This window comes from Xiphias gladius, chromosome 7 (genome assembly GCF_016859285.1).
Source record: "Xiphias gladius isolate SHS-SW01 ecotype Sanya breed wild chromosome 7, ASM1685928v1, whole genome shotgun sequence".
NCBI lineage: Eukaryota > Metazoa > Chordata > Actinopteri > Istiophoriformes > Xiphiidae > Xiphias > Xiphias gladius.
In genome coordinates, this window is record NC_053406.1 from 25,473,746 (window position 1) to 25,495,661 (window position 21,916).

The 21,916-nt window shown below is 39.9% G+C and overlaps 1 protein-coding gene across 1 annotated transcript in view; it reads left to right on the forward strand.

Moving 5' to 3' along the window:
- The first annotated feature begins 601 nt into the window (after nucleotides 1–601).
- Nucleotides 602–21,916, forward strand: part of LOC120792235 (spectrin beta chain, non-erythrocytic 4-like) — a 70,500-nt gene continuing 49,185 nt past the window's right edge. Inside the window, exons 1-19 of the mRNA XM_040131308.1 lie at nucleotides 602–746; nucleotides 1,221–1,372; nucleotides 2,090–2,263; nucleotides 8,044–8,135; nucleotides 8,287–8,367; nucleotides 8,718–8,833; nucleotides 9,039–9,151; nucleotides 9,370–9,557; nucleotides 11,576–11,693; nucleotides 11,948–12,106; nucleotides 12,900–13,202; nucleotides 13,526–13,676; nucleotides 14,433–14,569; nucleotides 15,714–15,863; nucleotides 16,287–16,655; nucleotides 16,788–17,002; nucleotides 17,119–17,256; nucleotides 20,767–21,007; nucleotides 21,460–21,618. Of these exons, the coding sequence (XP_039987242.1) occupies nucleotides 602–746; nucleotides 1,221–1,372; nucleotides 2,090–2,263; nucleotides 8,044–8,135; nucleotides 8,287–8,367; nucleotides 8,718–8,833; nucleotides 9,039–9,151; nucleotides 9,370–9,557; nucleotides 11,576–11,693; nucleotides 11,948–12,106; nucleotides 12,900–13,202; nucleotides 13,526–13,676; nucleotides 14,433–14,569; nucleotides 15,714–15,863; nucleotides 16,287–16,655; nucleotides 16,788–17,002; nucleotides 17,119–17,256; nucleotides 20,767–21,007; nucleotides 21,460–21,618 (3,201 nt within the window). The remainder of the gene's footprint in view (nucleotides 747–1,220; nucleotides 1,373–2,089; nucleotides 2,264–8,043; nucleotides 8,136–8,286; nucleotides 8,368–8,717; nucleotides 8,834–9,038; nucleotides 9,152–9,369; nucleotides 9,558–11,575; nucleotides 11,694–11,947; nucleotides 12,107–12,899; nucleotides 13,203–13,525; nucleotides 13,677–14,432; nucleotides 14,570–15,713; nucleotides 15,864–16,286; nucleotides 16,656–16,787; nucleotides 17,003–17,118; nucleotides 17,257–20,766; nucleotides 21,008–21,459; nucleotides 21,619–21,916) is intronic.

The following is a 21,916-nucleotide window of genomic DNA, read 5'->3' on the forward strand; positions in this document are numbered from 1 at the left end:
GTGATGTGTTTGAAGGTTACACAGGACTAGAACACAGCAATAGCACCTGTCCTCCTCACCACCTTTCTCGCTCTCCTGTGTGTGTATGTGTGCGTGTGTGTGTGTGTGTGTGTGTGTGTGTGTGTGTGTGTGTGTGTGTGCGCAGTAAAAGTGTACATGCCTTTACACGTATGTGCATGTGAGTATGCTGTCTGTACACGTGAATGTGTAAAGCTTCTAAAACAGCATTTTAACCATTTTAACCAAAACTCTCCATTGAAAATGAGCATCATTACTTATACTGATGATCACAATTATAAAATGTTACTGGATATTTGGCCATAATCTAATGTACCTTCATGTTCAGATACATGTCAGTTTGTTTGCCGTATAATCAGCATATTTTTAAAATCGACAACAACTGAATTTCTGCATGTTTGTAATCAGACAGACTTTATTTTTAAGGCAGACACAGAATTTTAACAAAAGTCGAATGTTGACTGTTATTATTAGTCTAATGAGTGCCCACATGTTGCTACACACACATCTATACCTGTGTTTCTGTGACTGTGAATGTATGTGTGACCTGCAATTGTGTGTGTATTTTAGGGCGTCGGGCGCGATGGCCAATGCCTCCCCAGACCTGGACAATGCGGAAGCCCAGCGCCAGCTCAACAACAACAACCGACCAATCAGCTCTGGGTTCTGGGAGACAGAGTGTACCAGCTCCAAGCTGTTCGAGTGCTCCCGCATCAAGGCCCTGGCAGGTCAGAGGTCAAACGCAGATCAGCACAAATGTGTAGTCACATCCATACAGGCATACACACTACAAACACACCTGCAACAGTAGGTATATTAATATACCAAGGGCGTGGTATTGAGTCTTTATTCTTGATTTGACCCCACAAACCCACTAATACTAGTTTTAATATGGTTTTAGTGGTAAAGCAGTGCTAAATTGGTAATAAAATCCTCCTCCCAGAAAACACAGAAGACAGATCTCATATATTAAAAAGTCTCATCAGGTAACCTCACAAGACAAAGCTGTGAGCACAATTTGATTAAATGCTATTGCTAGGTGCTGCTGTTTAGCATATTTGATTTAATATTGTATATAGAAATATACTGTCTCATTTGAGAGAAAGCGATGAGAGAAAGCAATGGTTTTTATCAGGAACCAGATTGTTCTTCCCCGTCCCCTTCCCTCGGATGTAAAGTTGATGATCTTGTATTTTTCTCAGATGAACGAGATGCGGTGCAGAAGAAGACTTTTACCAAGTGGGTTAACTCTCATCTGGCCAGAGTGTCCTGTCGCATATCTGACCTCTACAACGACCTGAGAGATGGATACATGCTCACCAGACTGCTAGAGGTCCTCAGCGGAGAGCTGCTGGTGGGAAAACACAAATACATAATGCCAAATCATAATGGGCCTTGCATCAATTTTGTAGTCTCTCGTAATTGGTCCTTCATTGAACATGAAGTTAGTGTGCTGTAGTGTTAAAGGTGCTATATGCTGCCTTCCTGAACATCAGTAAATAACTGTAAAATTAAACATGCGTAAAGCTACTCACTAGCCAGCTAGTTGTTCATTTTTGCTAATACTAAAACATTAGCCACTGCTTCACGGAAAGGTTTGTATGTTACAGTTACTTTGTAATCTTTTGTTAGTTTCAGGTATTTTTCAGTTACTTGAACTGTAGCAGGCATAAACCATCACCAACCGATTTTCTGAAAAAATCAGTTCTGTGGAGCACAGTTTATTAAAGTAGTATGCAAAGTGGAATTGGATGTTCTGATATACTTCTTATGATTTGTTTTCTCCTGTACTTCACTGAGGAGAATAAATGTAAGAAATTACCTGTCACTAAACCAAAAATGTCCCACAATTCTCAAAGCTTTAACTCAAATCCTGTTTTTACTCTTCCTTTTTAAAGTAAAATCCAACCTGATGGCTGCATATGTTTTTTAAAAATTATCTTTGTTAATGGTAATTATATTAATGTCTGTTACACGTAAGCTAATGCTAATTTTACATGATGCTGCATGTAGTACTTTAAAAAGCGCTTTGGTATCAAAAGTAGTAATTCATCCCTCTGTCTTCCCCCAGCCGAGGCCTACTAGGGGTCGTATGCGGATCCACTGTCTGGAAAACGTTGACAAAGCCCTGCAGTTCCTTAAAGAACAGAGGGTTCACCTGGAAAATGTTGGTTCCCATGACATTGTGGATGGAAACCACCGCCTCACCCTGGGCCTTATCTGGACCATCATTCTACGCTTCCAGGTAAACATGAAGACATATAAAACACCTAGGTACACCTAGGTAATGTAGTGGCTAGGTTTGGGAGATGTCTCTTGGAGTGTTAAATCAGGTGAAGTCATGGCTAAGGGTTAAAAATCTTGACCTCATAGCTTTCCTTTGGCAGTGAGCAAAAAATCATTTCGGTTTTCTGTGTTTCGGAAATGTGATACATAACTATTGTAATCAGTTTTCAGTTTCAGTATCAACATAATTTGATGATATAGCCTGTTGCCTGCAGCTCTTTATCTAGCAGCTCTTTATCTGGCAGCTCACTATGAGTGCTCATTGTTGCCATGTTAATCCCTGCAATATTGAAGATTATTATTCGCTGAGGAAAAATGCCAGGAAAAATGACCGTGTCTTGTTTAGTTTTGCAGATGCATTTTTGATGAAGGATTGCAGTCAGTGCTAACTTTGTGGACCATTACATTGTGTTTCTCGTGACTGCTTCACAATAAAAGCCATGTTTCGCCATTTGAACATTTTTAATGTAAAGTAGCAGCAGTGGGAAATTTGGTCTGCATTAGCAGTAACTTAAAGCAGCTGTCACTAGGAGCATGAAAACTGGATTACATGCCGCAATATTTCATGTGAGTCCAGCATCAGAATGATGGACTCCACCACTAACAAAAAAAAAAACATACAACAGAGAAAAAACTACAATATAGAGAGAATATTTACAGAATGTAAATCCATTGAATGGACATTGCTGAAAATTTTTTTCCATAAATAATAACTGAGGGAGTTTGCCTGGTGAAGATGGTGGAGAGGTTTTACCCCTCTTTGGGGACAAAATTGATTTAGTGATTAATGCTACTTCACCAGCAGACCATATAAAATGAAATATATTTTTGAAATATATCTACGTAAAGTGCTGCAAAGTGAGAACAGTCTATAGTGCAAACAACAATAAAATCAGAAATTGGCTTTCACTGTCAGGGCCCGTACTCATGCATAAAACACACACACACACACACACACACACACACACACACACACACACACACACACACACACACACACACACACACACACACACACACACAAACACACACAAACACATACACTTTTTTTCACAAATCACACCCTGATAGATAGTATCAAAAAAGGGAGTTCGATTTCATGAAAAGGATTATATCCTCCAGCCTGGTAGCTTTCTGATATTAGCAGCATCACATAGGCATTTCAAGCTACTTACTAAAGCGCCGGGATGCTATAATCAGCGGTGGCTTTTTTTGGGAGGTTGTCACAGCTGCAGCATCATCAGTGTGCGACGGCAACAGCAGTGCTTGGTGGATAAAGCCTGAATGTCACTCAGGGCTCAGCGGCCTAGAGGTAGCAGTCGCCTTCCAGTCTGCTCTTCGACAAGGACACACTTACACACGCTCACCCACACTGCACTTGCTCCCCCACATATACACTCTCTCAGTCTATCTACCTATCTGTCTATCTATCTATCTAGTCACACTCCTACCTATGTACTCACATACTGACGTACACCTACTATCACACAAACTCACACACATATACACACACGCTCATACATGTGCACAGGTTTCCAGGCTTTAGCAGCAGTGATACAGGATCAGTTCCTGCCACGTAAGTACAGCAAAAGCCCAGGACTCCTCTTTATTGCGCTTCAGTGCTGCAGTGTGGCCTCGGCACGAAATGCTTGTTTGGCATTATTCAGACCCTTCTGTAACATTCACGGTGCACAGTTGCCTAGAGTAGCTGTCTCTTGGGGCTCAGTATTGTCATGCTTGGGCTGGCTACCTACCAGAAAGCACATTTAACAGCACTGCTATCAGAATTAGCTCGTAGTATGTCAAGTGACCCTCTGAAAGCCGGGCTAGTGAGGCAAGGAGAATGATGTGTGCCTGCGATATTTCTGACTGGTCTCATAATTTCAGTGTAAACGTTGAAAAGAGTGAATTTGTGGTGTGGTGTTCACTGTTGAAACCTAGTTCGTGATGGACATTATTGACATGTAATTTAATCATAAAATCACACCATGCATAGACTTATGTATTTTTTTTTTTTGTCCTTGCAAACTAAAGGAACTAGTATTGTATCAAAGTAAGTTAAAGTCAAGTTTCAGTGTTTAATATGAATGACGTTACTATGTAATTAGTTCAGTAGGCTGTGTAGAAAAAAAAACCTAGTTTAGATTATTCATTTCTCAAAAAAATGCTCCACAACATTGATGTGTTTTGAGTATACCTGAACAGCTGTAACTGTATAGTTTAGGCTACAGTACTGTTAGCTGCCTGCTAGCTTTGCCCGTCGTTAGCCTTGGCTCGTCCAGCTCTCCTGCTCCCCGGAGCCAACAGTCGATGGCCTACCCAGCTTTGCATATGCTGAGAAAGGAGCGCAGTGCAGGAGACAGATATTCAGGTGTGTGGGTGTGTGGGGGTGTGTGTGGTGTGTGTGTGTGCTCGTGTGAAAGAGAGAGTAATACTGAAAGAAGCGAGGACCGAGGGAAAGGATGGTGGGGCCTGACTGTGACATTCAGTCAGTGTTCAACATTAGTCATGTGTGATCGGTCAAGTTTCTGATAATAAAAATGGGTTAAAATAAGGTTAAAATAAAAATCAGTTTCTTTGGATTACACACAGTGTACCACACTCTTTCCTGTTATCCTTATCACTTGTCTTGTTCACAAGTTGTCTTTTATAATAATTTAGGCTACTGCCATTCCTACTGTTCATTATAATGTCAACTTTTCCTAACACCTGCTGTATTTACCATTATTTAAGCATTTAAAAAGCTTATTTAGACTGAAAACCTGACAAAAAGCCAATTGAGGTAAGAGGACAATACTGAGATAAAAACGAAATACACACAATATCAAGGGACCATGTAGAAAGCAAAGCCAGTAAATGACTATGAATAAAATAAATAATAGCAAAAACCAAGCTGTATATAAAACAAAGAAATTCACATCAAATTTGAATGAATAAGATTTATTCTGGTTATGTAACTAGCAATGTTACCTAGTATGTAAAGCATTCAAAACATACTGTATTTGTATTCACGTTCAGTCACATATTATTTCCACTTAAGACAATGTGCTTAATTCATGCTCTCAGATTACATGATATGAGACCTGGCTGCTCTTGGAACAATTACATTTTGAAGGTACTCAGTATATTTTTTTTTTGTACTGATAAGCTTTAAGCCAAGAAACAGTTCATTTCATAGTTTGCAAGTGACCCAGGCCTGGGATTTTAGCCATTACACAACTGTTTTTTTTAACCATAACTATGATACTAACAGAGTCTGGGGTTTGATTCCAAATCCAAAGGCATGTTTATAGGGTCAATAACTTAATGTAATTGAAGAGTTAAGTGCTAAGAGTCACGTCAGCAGGTTGGTAGAGGTTTATTTTGTCGGAGTGGCTTCAAGTTATCTTTCCCTCTTGTACTTTGTCTCTCCTCATCCCCACCTCTTTTCCCCTTTCCTCCCTTCCTCTGTGGTGAAAGAGAGTTTGCTTTGCTCAGTCAGCAGGAAGGACCAAACCACCGCAGTAACTGCATACAGGCAGAAAGAGGGAGAGAGACAGATAAAAAGGGAGGGAGAGAGAGGAAAGACGAGAGAGTATTGATAGGCAAAGGAAGAGGAAATCCTAATGTATTTACAGAACGATACACAATTAATAACAGGCTGCTATTATTTGCATTGACTTCAATTATAGGTGTGCATATGGTTGGCTGTGTGTCCATGTGTCCATGTGTGTGTGTGTGTGTGTGTGTGTGTGTGTGTGTGTGTGTGTGTGTGTGTGCGTGCTTACCTAACACTGCTTGCTATGTACAATGAGTCTGAATCGAGATGTAGCATTGATGTAGCTTTCGCACTCTTGACATGGTTAAGATGTAGATTGTGTGTATTTAATATCAGGGAAATGTTCCTAATGTTTTATATAGTCCCTTTGGGCTTTATATGAAACATTGTCTTAAGCATCACAATGTTGTCTTTTCTTACCCTTCTTTAGTTTGTTGCAGGGAAGCATGAACACTGTAGGGAGACACACTGACATCAAAACAGAAAAATCATGGAACTAATGGTGAATTGTGGATCATAGTCATATTTCCTAATTAGAACAACTTTTCCGTGTTAAAAAAAAGTGTCCGAGTGTCTTCCCTTGGTTTTCTCCCACTAGCACAGTTAATCATTATGATCTAACATTTACTGGTAGATTGCAATGATAACCCATCGATTATTTGTTGGATTTATTGATTAATCATTCAATCCATCTGTATGTCAAAAATAATGACAAATACTAATTACTCACAAGTTACCAGCCCATAGAGGTGCCTGAGAAACTGCCTCCTTTCTCTCAAGTATTTGATTTATATGGGTATGAAAAAGTGCAAAGAAAGCAGTTCTTCTAATCTCTAAAGCTGTGACCAGCTAATATTTGGTATTTTTAAATGTTAAACAATGAAAGTAATACATCATTTATCATTTATTGTATTAGATTTGGGTCATTTTCACTGATAAGAAATAATAAAATTAGTTTTACTATAAAAATAAATATTTAGTGCAATTAATAAATGTCTATGCTTGAATTAATTAGGCTTTTTTCCATATTCAGATCTTAACAGCAGTTGATGCATTGTTTTTGTAGAAATTATGATGTCTCTGCTGCTCTGTGTGTGTGTGTGTGTGTGTGTGTGTGTGCGTGTGCGTGTGTGCGCATGTGTGTGTGCGCATGTGCGCAATGTTGTGCCTAATGACATGGGTAGCAGCTGATTCGGGGCTGTGAGGTCCCCAATTACCTTGGATCATGTCACTGTGATGTGATTGGTTGAATAGCTGTCACTGTCACCTGTCATCATCTAGCATTGTAATGGCTCTGCAGTTCTTTGCACCGAAATCCTCAGCTCTTATTGCGCTTGTCTGTTTTTACTGTTGATTCTCTCTCACTGTGTGTGTATATTAGGGTTCAGGACTCTGACCTTTGCTCTAGACTGGCTTCGACCTCTCAGTCACCATCCAGATCTTTTTTTTTTTCTTTCTTTCAAGTGATCTACACAGGGCCGATTTTGCTCTTGTGAACTGACTGTCTACCCAGTTGTTGAAACAACTAAGCCAATCAGAGCCTTTATGGGCAGGACTGAAATTGGTGACATTGCTAAACTTTATCACATGGTTACTGTGAACTTTTAATCACTGATCTAATCACTGCTTATAATCTATAGCTATGTAATAAATACAAATCATCTGACTCGGGCTGGGAGCATGACTACAGGTAGCTAATAATTAAGCTTACTTTGCTGACTAGCTTAAAAATGTTAGCCAGACAGCCTCTGTCACTCAGGCTGTGTCCGAAATTACTCTTAGTAGTTTACCGGGTACTGAGAGGTAACTTGAGATTCCAGACACTAAACAATCACTGAAAGGTACAGTGTTGCACCAATATAGGATGCAAGGCATTGCATTCTGGGCTTGTTAGCAGAAAGTAGTGTGCATGGACACTACTTTTTTCCCTCCATTGTGGGAACTACTGAAGGCAACATATACTGCATAAGTTTCACACTACAAATTCCGATGCTAAAATATAATGGTAGACAGTCAATATGTACCATACATTTAATAGGAAGTGATTCTGTTTGCTAAACAACAAACTAGCAGAACCAGTGTCCAGTGAGAGACAGTTAATTCCTAAAATATGAATGTATGTTTCTAAAAAGAAAAGGGTCTGTACCATATTGTCTCTCCAAAATTACGCTGAACTGTAGCTTTGCTGTGTTCTTGTTCAGATCCAGGTGATCAAAATAGAGACAGAGGACAACAGAGAAACTCGTTCTGCCAAGGATGCCCTGCTGCTCTGGTGCCAGATGAAGACCGCAGGGTGAGCAGTGAAATAAAAATACAGGAAACTGTTAGCTGCAACAGTGTATTTCATGATCATTTATGTAATGTATTAAGTTGGTGTGATAGTGTAAGATGTTGGTTCTCCTTGGTTTACATTTAAAGCTACCAATGATCTCTCCATCGTCTAGATACCCTGAGGTGAACATCCAGAACTTCACCACCTGCTGGAGAGATGGACTTGCCTTCAATGCCCTCATACACAGACACAGGTCAGTAGTATTTTTAACATAGCTATCATGTGATGACAGCAGCAGATAGAAAATATTGGCAAAGTTTGCAGTGTCTTTGTGTTTTGGGGTTTTTTAATTACACAAGAAGTTTTCAGTTTTCCAGTAATTTCAGATGTAATTAAGATGTTAAGATGTAAATGATTTAAAAAAAAAAAAAACATGACCAAAAACAGCTGAAACAAAAAGAAAAAGGAAGCTTACACATGCATTTAGATGAACAGGCAAAGATAAAGTGGGAAGATGTGAAACAGGTTTGACTTAAATTCAGTTTTAGGATTTAGAGCCATGCAAAAATGACAAATTCCGTTTCATCATCTTGTACCCTCCAGACCTGACCTGATAGAGTTCCACAAGCTAACGCGGTCCAATGCAACCCATAACCTCCAGCAAGCCTTCAACATTGCTGAGCAGCACCTGGGCCTCACCAAACTTCTGGACCCTGAGGGTGAGAAAGTTGAACTGGTTTTGAGTTAATGGCAGTTAAACCACATTACATACAGAAATATCCAGAATAGTGACATAAAAGTGATTTTTTTTTTTTTTTTTTTTTCCTTTTCTCACCTAGATAAATATTTACCTTGTGGCTCAACCTGAATGTTAGCAGATATTAACTCCTCTTGCTCTGCTTCCATCACCCCCCTCCTGTACAGATGTGAACACAGAGAACCCAGATGAGAAGTCCATCATCACCTATGTGGTCTCCTATTACCACTACTTCTCCAAGATGAAGGCTCTTATTGTGGAGGGCAAGAGGGTTGGCAAGGTAATAAATACGCTCATCTGCAGATATACATATAGAACCTTCATATCCAGTAATGATTCATCAAAATGTGCAGGGCTTCAGAGAAATGTAAAAACATCCAAAATTTCTCTGTGTGTCATTGTATCTTCCTGTCTTCCACTCTCTGCTTTTTCTCAACTCTGTATCCCATTGTTCCCCTTCGAATCTTCTCCCAACCATCTTCTGTCTGTTTCTCTCAGGTACTAGACAACTGTATTGAGGCAGAGAAAATCATCAACCGCTACGAGGCTCTGGCGTCAGACCTGCTGGAGTGGATCGAAAAGACCATCGCGGTCATCAGCAACCAGAAGTTCGCCAACTCACTGACTGGAGTTCAGCAGCAGCTACAGGCCTTCACAACCTACTGCACCATAGAGAAGCCAATCAAGTGTGTTTTGTAAATTTTTAAAATGGCATTTTTATATTTTAATGCCTTTTTTGTGTCATTTAATTCCTAACACACACAAACATAAGTATGCCCACTCACATGCATATGATGATTTCATGCATACCCCATTCTGAAGACCATATATTTCATTAACATACTGCTTGTAAATACTACTTTCAACTTGGTGATCTGTTCTACTCTGACCGATTGTGGCTAAATACAGGTACTTCATGTCTATTTTGCTGCTTTAATATTGCATTTCATAATGTTAGGTAGTCCTGAAACAATAAGTTTCAGGCATGAAACACATTCAAACACAGAGCCACAGAGCCTTAAGCTTTTTGTCCAACATCATCAGGATCAGCGTTACGAACCGCCCAGTACTACACTCATGACCCCACAGGCACTGGGAAGCACAGTGGCAGCTCAGATGATACCCACAGACGCACACGCACGCGCAAACACACACAAACACAGAGACACATACATTATGTGCACAAACTATGATAGAATATCCGCCACAGAGGTTACGTTTTCACCAGTGACTGTTTGTTGATTCGTTTTTCAGCAGGATAATGCAAAAAGTACTGAACCAATTTGCACCAAACTTGGTGGAGGGATGGGGCATGGGCCAGGGAAGAACCCATTACAATTTTGGGCAGATCCAGATCATTTACTACGAATTTTAATTTTTTTTCTCTGAATTCCGGTGTATGTTTTTTGACATTGGCCTTGGCCCTTACACTCTGGGTTAATGTCCAGTTGACTCGCTCTGGAACAGTTAGGTGTTTCTGTTCAAGACTAGCAGCCAACAAGCACACATAGCCACACGTATACACACACTGTGATGCTGATTCTACAAATGCAGAGACACTGTACAGTACATACATACAGCATACAGCACCTCAGTGTTTAATGGGACTACAGTTCATTTTGAGATGTGCTGCCAGTAGCATGGTGATATTGTCTCCAAACTGAACACCTTTTCATGATTTCCAGAAAACAGCTGGATGACTATTTTACTTTATTCAGTGGGATTTTGGAAGGTTTCATGTCTAAGGATCATACAACTTGCTAAACCCATAGAGTACTGTGTACTTTTTCAACTGGATCTGAAACATGAAAACCATCAAAATTTACTGTATGAATTTCTCCTGATAATGATGACATTAGAGTTGAAGCAGTTAGTTGAACAAGGAAATCAGCAGATTAATCAATAACTATTTTTGATTATCTATTAATCAGTCATTTTTCAGAATTTCCAAAATGTCCACAATTCTCAGGTTCCAGTCTCTCCATTGTGAAGATTTGCTGTTTTTCTTTATCACATATAATAATAGATAGTAGAATATCTTAAGGTTTTGGGGTGTTATTTGGACAAACCAAGACATTTGCAGACATCACCTTGGACTCTGGGAAATTATAAAGGTAACTTTTCAATATTTTTTGAGAATTTATAGATGAAAAAATGAATTCTGAAAATAATCATCAGATTACTCAGTAATGAAAATAATCCTTACTTCCAGCCATAGATGGCATGTTTCTCTGAATAAATTCATTTTTTCCAGAAAACTGACACATTTGCATCACATATTAACACCTTTCATAATTCAAGGTCCTAAATGTATTTTATATTTAAGGTATTTTTTTTTATTTATTACGGGGTTCTGCGCTTGTTCAGAAGTTTTCACCATATTGCTCTGAAGCAGTAATAAAAACCCAGGTGTTTGTACAGTAGAAGTGCCAAGAGTGATGAATGGCCGTGATACTGGACAGCAGGTTTGCAGAGTGAGCAGAGAAATCGCCCTTTACCCAGAGTCCTCAGGCCTCCTTGTCAACAAGCAGCTGCCAAGCTGCAGCTTGAGTGTTTCCTTTGACCTCAGTGTTTTTTGAGTTTTTCTTTGAACAAAGTTGTAAGTACTTTCAATGTGTCCTACACAGGAGGGGTCTATTGAAAGAGAAGAGGTCATAATGTGGAACAGTATCCCTAACTAATCTTTTTTTTGTTTCTCACTCAGGTTTCAGGAGAAGGGGAATCTCGAGGTCCTTCTCTTCACCATCCAAAGCAAACTCAGAGCCAACAACCAGAAACCCTATGTGCCTCATGATGGGAAGCTCATCTCAGACATCAACAAGGTCATACATCCAACAGCTGTGGGGCTTTTTATTTTATATACAGTATTTCACTTTTCAAGTTTCTGATAAATTAAAAGGTCACTGTCACTCTTTAACAGGGGAGGGAAAACCCTCTAGTCAACCTTAGTTTCCAGAGTTTTCATCTTACATTAACCCCTGACAGTTTTCCAGTTATATTTTCTATTATTTCTATTTTTTCATTACATTACCTCTAATAAACTTTTTTTTTTTTTTTTTTGTCATTTTCTTTCCAGGCCTGGGAGAGGCTGGAGAAGGCGGAGCATGAGAGAGGCGTGGCGCTGCGCAAGGAGCTGATTCGTCAGGAGAAGCTGGAATTGCTGGCTCAGCGCTTTGACCACAAAACAACCATGAGACAAGCCTGGCTCAATGAAAACCAGAGACTTGTATCACAGGTAGGGATCTCGGGAGGGGTTGGGTGGGGCAGGATTGGACTAATACTCCTCTGTCTAAAATTATGTTTCATTGTTTGAATGTTTTCTTTGTACTTCTACTCATCTAATCTAATGCAACGGCGATATGAATGTGTTTCTTCCACTGACGTTAAAGCAATGAATAAGAGAGTGTTCGTCTTTTGACTTCTTGGAAGGGAAGATGTATTGCTAAATTCCATTTTGCTTTAAATGAGCAGTTCATGTTCCCCTTAAATTAGAAATCCTATTTAATGTTTAATGCTAACTGTTTTATGTGAACTAAAATGATTAAGTCAAGCCTTTACACGAGTATGGAATCAAATATTGCAGATGATGAGAAACCCAATAATATGTACCAGATCATTTTTGAAACAGTATCAGTTAAACAATGTGATCACCATTAGTCAAACTGCATAGTCATATAATTAAAAGCTGTACAAGATATACAGTAACTTACACTGCATCAGTAGGTCTGCAACAGAAAGTATCGTTTAGATGAATTGACAGGCTGTAGAATCTGTGTGTGTGTGTGTGTGTGTGTGTGTGTGTGTGTGTGTGTGTGTGTGTGTGTGTGTGTGTGTGTGTGTGTGTGTGTGTGTGTGTGTGTGTGTGTGTGTGTGTGTGTGTGTGTAATAAAGTTTTTCTTTGACCATCATAATTTCAGTGTTAAATTTAGTCCAGTCCTCTTTAGCATATTCTTTGTCTCCTCCCCACTCTTTCCTTGGCTGCACACCGTCCATCTTTTCTTTCTTTATTTCCTTGTCTTCGCCTTTAGGACAATTTTGGCTATGACCTACCAGCAGTCGAGGCAGCAATGAAGAAACATGAGGCCATCGAGGCGGACATAGCCTCGTATGAGGAGCGAATTGGAGTGGTGGTGGAACTTGCATCCGAGATGGAGGCGGAAGGATACTATGACATCCGGCGTATCTTAGCACGTAAGGAGAACATCCTGGGGCAATGGGGTCTGCTGAAGGAGCTGGTGGCAGGGAGGAGGACTCGCCTGGAGAAGAACCTGGCCCTGCAGAAGACTTTTCAGGACATGGTCTACATGATCGACTGGATGGAGGACACACAGGTAATGAAGGGTGTGTGAGGGAGAGAGAATGAGAGAGACACCCCACCTGTATAATCAGTAGTTAGAGATGTAAGAAACAGTGGTGATGCAGAAACATGGAGAAAATGTAAAATATGCATGTACTTAAGAGTGAAAATGAAAAGAGAAGATCCAGAAAACTAGAGAGTCAAAGAAGAAAGAAACCGAGTAGAAGAATGTGTCCATGATTTTTGATCTATAAAAACAAATGAAGAGAGAGTAGAAGAATATAGTAGAAATGAAATTAGTAAATAAAAAGATATCGCTGTTGTCTTCCTCCCCCTCCATCCCTTTGTTCCTCTCAGGTCCAGCTGCTGTCGAAGGACTTTGGGAAGCATCTTCTGGAGGTGGACGACCTGCTGCAGAAACACAGCCTGCAGGAAGCTGACATTGCTGTGCAGGCTGAGAGGGTCGAGACACTCAACACATCTGCACTCAAATTCACCACGATAGAGGGTACACACACACACACTTAGCTTTTGTTCTTTGTATATCATTGTTAAAGTATTTCTTTTTTTATCTGTCCGTGGCTTTTTATGATATCAAAAGTCCTAACAAAGTTTCAAGGTTGCATTGTTTAAGGAATGATCTCAGTTGAAAGCAAATTAGCATAGTACACTGAGATTTACATTTTGTAACATTGCCTTAAATATCCATTGCTGAATGGATGCTGAATACTAATGAATATGAAAATCATCTGTTTTTTAAACCCCAAGACCATGAATCAGAACGCTTAGAAAAACAATTTAAGATTTAATTGTTATGCAATGATAAGAGATTCAGGGTGTGTAGGAAAACACCTTTACAATATTAAAACTTAGCCTTTGTAAAGCTTATAATGTTCACTTTCTGTTGAGACTGTGTCTGAGAGTTGGTCATTGGACTTCTGTTGCTTTGGTTTGCATTATATGGTCTTCAGAAAAGTCATTTGGATTGTAAAGAAGAGGCAACGATTGTTTTCTTTTCCCCAGTGCTTGTAATCTGTCATAGACTGACTAAATTAAACCAGGAAACAAGGATTCAGTATTGATTTCATTTAGTCAAGCGAAGATGTACACTGTTTGATCCTGACACAACAGGAAAATTGATCTTTGGAACTTGATATCATTAGGGTGATCTGCTCAGTACACGCTGTACTGTAGTGAATGAAGTGCTGTACCTATTATGTCTTCTTTCTTTCATGGTCCTGAATCTCATTTTGTTGCCTCCCAGGTTACCAACCATGTGACCCACAGGTGATCTGTAACCGTGTCAACCACGTCTCTTCCTGTCTGGAGGAGCTGAAACAACTGGCAGCTAAAAGGCATGCTGAGCTTGAGGAGTCGAGACAACTGTGGGCCTTTTTTCAGGTAGGATGGTCCAACAGGTTGTGTTAAATATTCCTAGCCAGCCAAGGGGCCATTGTCCTCCACCTGAAGTTCTTGTTGAATGCTTCAAAAAGCTGCGGAAACCTGCTCCTTTCACACCTTTTTGATGTCGGAATTGGGGGGGCTGCATACGACAATTTCTTTAAATTTAGGAAACTGACAATCTGACATTTACACACACTTCACACAGTGATTGGCCATCTGTGTGGAGAAGAGAGAGTAAGCAGTTTTTGAACTTCTGATTTTTAATTCTTAAAACAATTATTTCTATCACTTTTCATTTAAATGCCTCTAAAAAATATACAGACCAAGGGTTGTTAGGTTTTTTGTTAATTCAGCACCTCAATCTGTTAAACAAACGTGACAGGCCCATGTTTAAATGTGGATTCATTCATTTATTATACCTTTATCAATCTCTAATTCTGGCCAAGGTTTTGCAACAACGTTGTCAGGTCTTTAGCAGAGTTTTACAGAGGTTTAAAAATTTGGATCAGATTGGTAATTCTCCTACAATGGTATTAATCCTGGTGAAAGAAATGTTGTACAAATTAAAATGTCCTTTTCTGTCTAATCTTTTGAAGAACAACAGGAGCAATCAGAATTGCAACAGCATTTTTTTTTTTTTTTCATTTATCACAGATCTTTCTTTCGGGCTTTGTTATTTGCGTCATTTCATCTTGTTCAGCAGCCATCTGTGCAACTCCTGAAAAAGCTTTGTCACCTCTAATAACACAGCTGATGAATAAGTTGAATAAGCTTTTATAATTAAATTTGAAAGTAGTGAGTGTATAAGGAGAATAGTGGATTTCTTTGTCCAAAGAGTCATTGGTTCACATTATTGAATCACTAATTATATCACATTACTGATTCATTTGGCTAATTCTCCATCTGCCTTTTGTGAGGCTGTCAAACACAGACTGGGATTAGAGATCTTTTATCTCTGAGATGTTTTTTTCTTTTTTCTTTTAACAATTATTAGTTAATCTCTCTTTGTACTTTCATTTAATTTTTCTTTTTTTTCTCTCTAAGAAGAAAGGTGAGGTTAGGGTTATAAAGCCTATACATTTATTTTTTAATATGTTTTTGTTTAAAAGTAACCTAGTTTGTCTGTTTGTTCTCTTGTTAGGAGCTCGAGGAGTCGGAGGCCTGGATCAGGGAGAAGAGCTCCATCCTGGGAGCTCAGAGTTATGGGAAGGACCTTAGCAGTGTGCTGAGGTTACTCCAAAAACACAAGACTCTGGCTGGAGAACTGCTGGCTCACCGGTCGCTGCTACAGGTGTGTGTGTGTGTATGTGGGTTTTTGTAGTCTGTTCGTGATGTCTGTGCAGACTTCAAACTGTTTGAAGGCAAATTTACCAAACAACTGGTGTTCGCTTTAACAAAAATATGAATGTGTCAAAATTAAATCCAGTGAATTTACTGTATATTATGTAATTGTACCATGCTCCTCAAAGTATTCTTACAAAATACTTTTTGGACCATTATAATGTTTTGGTTTTAACTGACTGCAAACCAGTTTCGTGACCACGTCATTGACTATACGTCATTCCACAATCTCCCTCAAATAAAAGAAACATCACAGTTCTACTTTAAAATGCACATTAAAGTTAAAATGTTGGTTAGTGTTCTACTTTACTGCACCCAGTGTGAAATAATTTAGAGTAACACTGTTATCCCTCCTCTCTCCCCGCTGCTCCAGAACACCATGAAGCGAGGCAAGCAGATCCTGAGCGAGAAGAGCTTTGGCACTGCGGGGATCCAGGAACGAATCATGGAGGTGAAGAGCGAATGGAAGCAACTGGAGGACCATGCAGCACAGCGTCTCGGCCACCTGCAGGAGGCACTCAACTTTTTTCAGTTCTCCACGGAGACAGACGACTTGGTGGCCTGGCTGCAGGATGCTTACCGCCTGGTCTCCAGCGAAGACTTTGGACATGACGAGTACTCTACTCAATCACTGCTCAAGAAACACAGAGGGGTCAGCGAGGCCATTGACAAACATCGTCTACATGTGGTGTCGCTGCACAAACACATGGTGGCGCTGCCTCTGCAGTACCGTGAACAGGAGGTGGGTAGAGGGAGCAGGGTCAAGATTTTTTTAATTATTTGGTATAAAGTATTTTGTTTGTCCATCTGCATCATGTATCTTTTACCCTTTTTGTCCTTGCACTTCTTCACTCCTCTCCTCTCCTCTCCACAGGAGGTGCAGGTTCGTATGGGAGAGGTGGAGCAGCTGTATACCGAGGTTGCAGAGGTGGCGGTGCTCAGACAGCAGTGGCTTCATGACGCCCTCGCTGTCTACCGCATGTTCAGTGAGGTCAATGCCTGCGAGCTGTGGATCGACGAGAAGGAGCAGTGGCTGGACAAGATGGAGATCCCCGAGAGACTGGAGGACGTGGAGGTGGTGGCACACAGGTGAAGAGGAGAGTGAACAATTTATGTTTGTTTTTTGTTTTTTTTTTTGTTTTTTTAACATAGCTGAGGAGTGACAAGCTCTGACTGATCCACTGCACCAATGCCCCTTGTTGTAGGTTTGAGAGTCTGGACCAGGAAATGAACAGCCTTATGGGAAGGATCCTGGATGTTAATCAAATAGTTCAGCAGCTCCTGGATGGAGGTCATCCGTCTTCTACAGAGGTCAGAGGTTGTCAGGACCATCTTAACTCCAGGTACTGAAATAAAATTGGCCTCCCAACAGCTGAAACTATTTTCTAGCAATACTAATGACATTAACAGCTTTACAAACACACCAACATTGAGACAGAGGTGCCCTTGCTACTACTACTAGAAGTACTTCGACTATTACTACATGACATGACAGTCACAATACTAAACTAAAAGTAAAATCACTGTTACCGATATTACTAATACTACTTCTAGGCAATGCAAGGGCAGTTGATTTGTATCACACTTTTCAAACACAAAGTGCTTTGACTAAGTTAAAGCGATATCGGCACTGCTTGGAACTACGCAGCAGATTGTGGTCATCAGATCTTTGAACCAGTACTAACAAAACTCTTTATTTCAGTCACGGGCCTGTAATTAGTGACTGCTGTTGCTGTTAACTACTGTTAACGCTGAAACACCTAAAGAGTCAGTATGTTAAACATACGTTCTAGCTTCCTGTATAAATGAGTCAGATAAGTACATGCTTTTCAAACAAATTTTCAAAAATAACTTCAGTTCTCTGCCTGTTAAAAAGTGCATTGGTTCACCAAATCTCTGTCCTTTTTACCTTTTGGGAGGGGGAGGAGTAAGTTTGAGTCGAGGAAGATGGAGGGAGGTCGACTGACTTGCAGAGAGAGATTAGAGATGGAGAGTGAATGAAATTTTGTATGGTTGTGTAATTATTTGGGGAAATTCATACTCTCGAAACAAAGACCATTTTCCCATTCTTTTTGGTTACAATGATTTCTCTTTTAATTCTCTCTTGACAACTGCTCCCATCCTGTCAGTCGCTGTCTTAGTAAGATGCTGACTCCTACCTGCCTTCTGGTCTTCCTAGAGCATTACCTCAATATCTGAGATATAAATGTAAAGTAGCAGTATGTGTCTCTTCTGCGCATCAGCTGCACCAGTCTTTCTCTCTCTTGCCGACATGTTAATGGATGGTAAAATCCGGGCCAAGTCGACCGTGTGATAGGATTTTTTTTTTATCTGTCTCTGTGATATCACTGACCACTGTTACGTCTGGCAGCAGTGTCCATGACGGCCGGTTGTCCACGAATCTTGTGACCTTGGCACATAGAGGTGGTCTCAGGGCGACCATCTGTTCTGGCTGCCTCATTCAAGATGAGGCCAGTCGAGAGCACTTGTCCCAAACATAAAAACGAACATACAAAATAAACACTTCTCCATTCTCAATGCCTTCTCTGGTATTGGTTATTAAAATTCAGTTTCACTTTTAGGACCCTAACTGCATAATATCATCACATTTTTGCTGGCCTTAGATATGGCATTGGGGAACAGTATTGGAGTTATTGTATGTAAATTCCATTTAACTTTATAAAATACAATGAAACATCAACAACCTTAGTGGAATAAAATACATTAATCTTGTTTAAATGGAAAATTTTATTATTTCAGAATAGTTTATTATTTACACTCCGTTAAGCACAAAGTTATGTAATCTACTGAGTTTCATCTACTACTGAGTCAATTTGTTAATAGCTCAGTCAGTTGAACCTTCCTCTTTACATTTTCTACATTTGAAATAGCTTTCAGCTAGAGATCTTTTCCTATTTCTTAAAGTACCACTCAAACGAGACCACTAACAACCACATTCGCCTACATGGTTAGTGACATTTTGGACAATGGAAATGATGGAATTATCCAGGTATAAGCCATGAACATAAAGTGGCAACAGTTTTACTAATTTAGAGAGTAAACACTTACTACTGCAATATTACTACATATTAACAATCTTACTTAATTTTCATAATTAGTATTTTGATTTAAAATCATAAAGATTTTTGTTAGCATACATTCATTTCATAGATGAATACATAAAAACAAAATGTGCTTTGTGTAAACAGTTTGGGTAAGTTTATTCACTACTGCATCCTTGTATACATACATAAACAGCTCATTTTTGTGGAGCAGCGAACCCACTCATTCACACCAAAACCCACCACCACTGCTGGTCTGATCTGTAAGACGACTTTTGCAGCTCTGAGGTCAGTGTCACCGAGCTGTTTTCCTTCCAGCCTGCTGAGCGTTCTGTCTGCCTCTCAGCGACTGCCATTACCTCATTACAGTCACAAGGATCTGTGTGTGTGTGAGTGTGTGTTTCTTGGCTGAATGGTTGTGTACTGAGACCTGCTGGTCTGGAGCAGAATCAGGAGAACATATGGTATGATGGTATGGTAGGCAGACGAGGCCTAGGCTGAAACCACAGCAGAGCAGAGAGCAAAAAGAATCAACTGTCTCAGATAAAACTGTTCATACAGTTCATATCAGGTCATCATAACAGTGAGTTTAACAGGTCTAACATGTTTAATAATGATGCATGATGTCTCGTCCCAAGGTCAGGATTAATGTCACAGATAGAGAAACCTAAACCTGCAACACGGAATTTTTGTCTCTCCCGTCTGGCAGTAAGAGTAATTACACAAACACTGTCAAATCCAGAAAAATTTCCAAAGTCCTGAGGCAATAACTCATTTTTTAGCTAGTGTAGATGTAATAGTTACACTGCCTAATCTGTCCAAGAGCAGTAAGGCAACCTCTGTGTCTACCCTCAGACCCTTCTCTTCTTTCAGCGCCCTCCAATAGGAAAAGCCACACCAACGGTAATCCAGGTTTGTCCCCGCCGGCGATCGCTTTCTTTTTTAGACTGTAGTCTTTCCTCTGAGTGCGGAGTTTCAGTTTCTTTTTTATCTGTAGCATCAAAAACCTTTCTAAGATGATTTTCTATTCTGTCTCCGTCGCTATGGTTGCTTCTCTCTTCAAGTCTGGCAAACTTCCTGGTTGGTGCGCAGCGAGGGAATATCGCCACAGACACCAAATTTAAAACTTCGGTCCAATGAGAAATACAGAGACATTTACCTGGCGCTGATAGGCTTAATCAGCATTGTGTGAGCTCGTTTGGCAAGGGCTTGAATGTAACTGATGTTCATTTATATGTAAAAGTCCTGCACTCCAGCTTTAAGAAGACCTTGAATATGCAAATGGAACCAATGTAATTTTATTCAATTCTTTCACATCTCAGTTGACTGAGCAGACAGACAAAATAACAAGAACATTTATAATCAGCAGTAGACCTAGCATTTCTAGAGATATGACTGGTGGTTGAATCCTATTAGCGGTAATATTTTTCAGCTGATACGTATTTTGTTTTACGTATGATCTGCTGCTTGACACGTCTGCTGCATTTTCTTTTGACCTGGAACAACTTAGGGCTGGAACGAAAGTCCTACAGTTTAGAATTTATCAAAACTTATCTCTGTATGATGCTGCTTTAAGTACGTAAATGATCAAAACTGACTGTGTTTGGAAAACCTTGTTACTTAATTCTGCAAATGAGAAAGATCTTCTGTAGGTCTAAAATTTCCCATTAAATCACAGGTGTCTTCCCTATTCATTATCTCTACTTCACTGTACCACACTCCCCTCTCTTCATCCCGCTCAAACTACAATTTCATTATTACTCTGTCTCTTCTGCCTCCACATCATACCAGGTGGAACAGTATTGTGGAGCTGGTTGAGCAGAAGAAAGATCAGTTGGACTCGATGTTACGCCTGCAGAACTACCTGCTGGAGTGTGCCGAAATCAAGTCCCAGATACAGGACAAGAGAAAAGCCATTGACGCCACCCAGTACGTGGGCAGTGATCTGGGAGGCGTCCTGGCTCTGCAGAGACGCCTTTCCACCATGGAGGGAGCCCTGTCTGTCCTGGAGCCCAAACTACTGCATCTGCAGGTAGGAAATCATGGGAAAATATACTGACTGAACAATATTTAAGGAAGGTGACAGTTTTTAACTGTGTATTACCATGTAAATAAAAATCTGTTTAGATAATTTCCATCACAAAAACTAAATAAGTTAAAAAAGTCGTACACAGAAAGTGGCAGTTCAGCAGTTTTCAGTTTTTTTACTCTTGTCCAAGTCTTGTTAGCCGTAAGAATTATCGCTGCTTATTTTAACTACTTGTTTATTTTTCCATTTATCTATTTATTTTTTTCTTTTTATTAGAAACAAATCACTTTTTCTGGTACAAGAAATTTATAATGCGTCAGAAAATATGAAATCATGCATGGTTAGTCCAAAAAATTTATTTAAAAAAAACAGCGGGTGTACAAAAAGGCGGAAGATACAGACTGCAGAATGCAAGGCTAAAATCACCGTGATGCTGTATCTGTTTGGTGATGTAGGAGGAGGCAGAGCATCTGGCCACAGTTCACCCGGATCGGGCCATGGAGGTTCTTGTGCCGTTTGATGGCATCAGTGTGGAATGGGAGGAGCTGAAACGCACCCTGCAGGGCTGTGAGGACTCGCTGATGGTGGCCAGCAGGCTGCAGAGCTTCATACAGGTACAAAGGGATCGTTCATACATCAGCAAAAAAATCTATCACCCTGATCGACTCCTGCTGATAATCAAAAGTAACTGCATGTAACAGCATGTTTCGCACTCTGTGTCTTACTGTGCCCTCACCTTCCTGTGATACTGGCCTGTAACTGACATAGACAATAAAACCACATTTTCAAAACTGCTAATGTAAAACACAATACTGTCCTGAGTTAGTTGATATGTCAAGCCAAAAGAAACTATGAAGTATTGATCAGCAGCTCATGCAGACACAGTATTCTCTGGTGCTACAGAGAATACTA